Source organism: Morone saxatilis, unplaced genomic scaffold (assembly GCF_004916995.1).
Source record: "Morone saxatilis isolate NCDOM2014 unplaced genomic scaffold, NCSU_SB_2.0 Contig3, whole genome shotgun sequence".
Classification (NCBI taxonomy): Eukaryota; Metazoa; Chordata; class Actinopteri; family Moronidae; genus Morone; species Morone saxatilis.
In genome coordinates this window covers 23,643,335-23,647,730 of record NW_023339873.1, presented here as the reverse complement: position 1 = coordinate 23,647,730, position 4,396 = coordinate 23,643,335, and the positions used below count along the sequence as shown (strand labels likewise).

Below are 4,396 nucleotides of genomic sequence, written 5' to 3'. Positions count from 1 at the left end.
CCAACAACCTTCTGATTGGGGGGCGACCCGCTCTGCCTCTGAGCCACAGCTGCCAAATGCCATTAGGAGCACTAGGAGGAGCCAGAGGAACCTGATGTTTTCATCACAGATTATCTGTCTCATGTTCTACTGTCAGGATATAGTGAAAGTTTCAGTGAATATAACAAAGTTATTTTTTATAAAAGTTACCTACTGCAGCTTTAAGAAGGTTGTTGTTAGCCTAGCTTAGCATACTGGAAGCAGCTAGCCTGGCTCTGTCCAAAGTTTGAAAATACAACTACCGACAGCTCTATAGCTTACTGATTAATAAAGGCTAGCTGTTTTCTGATTCCTGACCGACCTGTAAAATTGACTTTAGTTGAACATAAAGGGGTTCGTTTAGAAAGTGTCCATGATGTACTGACAGAGGCTCTGTGCTGCTCCCTGTTTAAGGCAGGAGCTGATGTCTGAGCTGGAGCAGGACCAGAGGGAGCAGCAGACGTCATCCAGACTCATCCAGGAGCATGGCAAGCTGCTGGAGGACAACAGCAACCTGTCGGCACACTGCCAGGGCCTGAAGAGCAAACTGAGCCTGATCAAGAGCCAGAACCAGCACCACAGCTAGGACAGGGGGCTGGGCCACAGCGCGCAGTCCACCTCTTTTTACTCTGTTCTCTCCTGGACTGCCTTTTCCTCTGAAGGATAAGAGGAATCACTCTATGAACTGACTTTAAAGTAGGGAAGCCTGTTATCCTGAGAAAATATATTTAACTCACTACAAAACAATGTATCAAGATAATGTTAGAATTCAGTTTGGGATTGCAGGCTATAAGTCCACCTGAAATATAAACTATAATGATAAGGCAGCTATCAAAAATGTTTTTGGACACATTTTTGTGGAAAGCATAAAGGCATGACATTGGTTGTGTGACAAGTGAGAGCTGGTGCTAAAGGTAACTTGTTGAAGAAAAATTCTGGTATTTTTCAACCTGGGTCTTATTCTCAGAATTGACCTTCATTTTTTTAAAAGTCCCTTTTGTGCTCCAACAACAGTTGAGCAAGCCTCAGTCAGAACCTCAGTCAGCTTTCTCTTTTCCTGTACTCAGATATGCTATGTGCTAGGCTAATCTATATTGAAAGACAACTGCATTTTTGAAGACTGTTAAAAGATGAAACTGACATTCATATAGTCACATCTTAAGTTAGCTGATGTTAGCAAAACGCAATGATCGTTAGTTAGCTAGTTAGCTAGTGTTTTGCTAACATGAACATTTATCTTTTAATCATCTTCAAAATGTGGTTGTCTTTTCAAGACTAGACTAGCATATTAATCGAAGTACGGGAAAGGACAAAGTTGGCCGAGGTTCTGACTGATGCTTGCTCAACTGTTATTGGAGCTCAAAGCAGAAAGGGGCGGGACTTAGGAAGGGTCAATTGTGTGCAGATTTGGAAAGCAAAAGGCGAAAAACCTAGGAAGTCATTTGAATCTTTACAAATAAGCTTTAATTTTACATACATCATTGCAAATGCTTGTCCTCCCTAGTGAAGCTAGTGTAGCTTACTGCATAGTGACCTACGTCCAGTGCAACTTTCCAGCTAATCAAAGCAGCGAGCACAGTTTCTCCCAATATACAGTGCATTGTTTTGCTTCAGTTGCATTTCCTGAAGATGATGAATGCAGAGTTAGCATGACCTATAAGTCAGGAAGGCCACAATTATGAGAATAAGAACCAGGAAGAAAAATCTCAAAGTTGAAGCTAGTTAGCGCCATGTGCTTCCGTTAGCCTGTCTTTAATGGGTCTACATCGCGGTGATAACGATCAAAATTCACAGCAACAGGTCGACCTGTGAGCTCAGTACTCACAACAGGACTGTGTGGTTTGAATCACAGAGTGAGGTACGGAGTGCTGAGGGGCTAACAGATTACAAACTCACAGTTTAGACTGTTGGAATTCAACTCTAAGCAAATAAATGACAGTAAACACATTTTTAATTCGTTTTAAATTCATTCCTACAGAACACCACAGTAGGTGTTGTCACTACAGGAAATTCCAATTTTGACCATTAATGTACAAAACAGATTTCCTGGCAGAACTGAATTTCAGTTTGACTTTAGATAAAAGTGAGCATGTTATCGCACAGTGTTTCAGTTGTGACAGATAATGAGCCGAAGACAATAGTAGCTACCACTTCTTTGGGCCTCAGTACATTTGATTGTGAGGCTGAGCATAAAAGTCCATGTTGATTTCAGTCTGTCACAGTAGTGTTGGTATGGTGGGACCAAAGAAACTAAGTTGGGCTTTGATTCAGGAAAACCCTGAAGCTTCAGGTGTCACTTCAGTGTGGGATTACATAACTCAGCTTTTTCGCCAGTGAGTTCTATTTTCTTTTCTGAACGGTTTTAAAGTAACTACAGTTGGGATTTGTAAATTCCTCCTTTTACACATTCAGTTTATCACACCCATTTTATTGTGTTTTATAAAAAGAGGGACGGCACTGACAGTGTGGGCGGTTTCATTTTAAAGCAATTGTACTGTGAATACAAGACATGCCAAAGGAATTCTGCCTCGGAGGACAAGAGAAGCTTTGTTGAAAGGCTATTAAAGATGGAACTAACTGTAGAATTTTCAGTTTGTTTTCAGTTTCATTTCTAGTTTCTTTTTACACACAGGTATATTTCACAGAATTATATGAACTGTTATTCTGCACTGCACTTATTGGGGTCAAAGAAATGTCACGCATGTGTTAGTCAGCGGGGCACTGTGGGATGAGTTGTTGTTTAAATGCATTTGTTCAGACGTTGCCTTAGGATTGTTCTTGTACAGTTTTTCTCCTCTGGGTTTATTTTATGAACGCTTTTGATTGAAGCCTAATAGAATTCCTGAAACATTTCTCTGTAATTTTAAAATGTACAGACTGCAATTATATGCTTTTAGAAAGTTAAAGCAAAGTTTGTAGTATTTTGTCAGTTGTCTTCATTTACTTGTATTGCACGTTCACTGGCTGAAGGAAGACACGTATGAAAGCGTGTGAAGCTGCCAGGCAGACACAGTGAGAGCCCACGCTCCCTTTAAAGGCGCTGTTAACTAACACTTATTTCTTTTAAAAAGAAGTGTGAAATAGCTATGCAAAGAGAACGGCAGCAGTTCAGTGACAGGGAAGATGGAGGGGACTGCTGACTGCAAGGATGTGCAGGAAGTTGGCCAAAATGCAGAAAACACAGGAAATAATCTGTTAATAATCTGCTCAGAATACATCCAAATCACTTGTTTTACACAAACTTCCTGCAGTTACTGAGTTCACTGTTTGGGTTCATTGTACAGTTTAATATAATATGAAAGAATTCTCTGTACTGGAGTCAGGTCGTCAGTTTATAATGACAGATAAAGGGGACTCTGAGGAAAAGGTGGACATGGTCTGAACAGTAGCCTTTAATATTCTGTGTTAGCATCCTTCAATTCTTTGTACTTGCTGACCTTTTAATTCCCTTTTACTCCTCTCCCATTTCAATTTTAAGCTGACTGTCAAAATCTTCTGCTGATCTGGAGGTTATAGATTGCCTGTTCACCAATGTGTGGGGACTGAATCCAAACAATGACAGAGAGCAGCTATGCAGTGTCATTGATACAATTGTAATGGTACAATACAGTATGTAACCTTGTATACGCCTTTCTAGTCATAAGTTTTTACACCATTCCACATTCCCCTTTCAAAACAACATTCACACACATTCACATACAGCGATGCTATGGAGAGCAATTTGGGGTTCAGTATCTTGCTCAAGGATACTTCGACCGTGGCATGGAAGACCGTGGGATCGCACCAACATCCGTCCATGTTTCAATTCAGTAATCCATGTAATACATTCAAGTGTTTTACTCTGTATTAATGAAGAACAAGAGCTACATCTGCGAACAATCAAAAAGAGGCTTCATGCAACATATTAACTGCATCACCTCCACCTCAAAAGTCAAAGAATTATACACCCGTCTACTATTCCACAAGAAAAAAGTGTCACTTAGTTTATTCAGACTGTACAATGTCATGAGATATGAGGATTTCCCTCTGGATAAAACAGACCAAAGATCAGGCAGTTCCACTCTGCATCTGGTAAAGCCGTCATACAGTTTATCCCACCAACAGTCCAGTTTCAAACTACGTGGCGATCTGAGTGAGGGGCTTATTATTTCATTGTAATAGACATACTCCCATTAATAACGTGGAGCTGTTGCTTATGGTGAGCTGTCCTTATTATTAACAAAACATTCAAATCAACAACACCTGCAATCTCTCCCTGGTCCACACTACAGAGCCAGACAATGTCCGATGGAGAGAAACACAGGCAGTATGAGTGCTCGCTGACCCTTTCTAATTAGGGTCACAAGAACACTAGATCAGAATCAGAACCAAGCTTCCT

At 40.6% G+C, this 4,396-nt stretch overlaps 1 protein-coding gene across 2 annotated transcripts in view; it reads left to right on the top strand.

Annotated features, from left to right (window-relative positions):
* LOC118337252 (mitogen-activated protein kinase kinase kinase 7-like) overlaps window positions 1-2,924 on the top strand; it is a 12,748-nt gene extending 9,824 nt beyond the window's left edge. For both annotated transcript variants that reach the window (XM_035674189.1, XM_035674188.1), the window contains one exon: window positions 433-2,924. In XM_035674189.1, coding sequence (XP_035530082.1) covers window positions 433-604 — 172 coding nt within the window. In that variant the 3' untranslated portion in view covers window positions 605-2,924. The remainder of the gene's footprint in view (window positions 1-432) is intronic.
* Window positions 2,925-4,396: the final 1,472 nt, after the last annotated feature.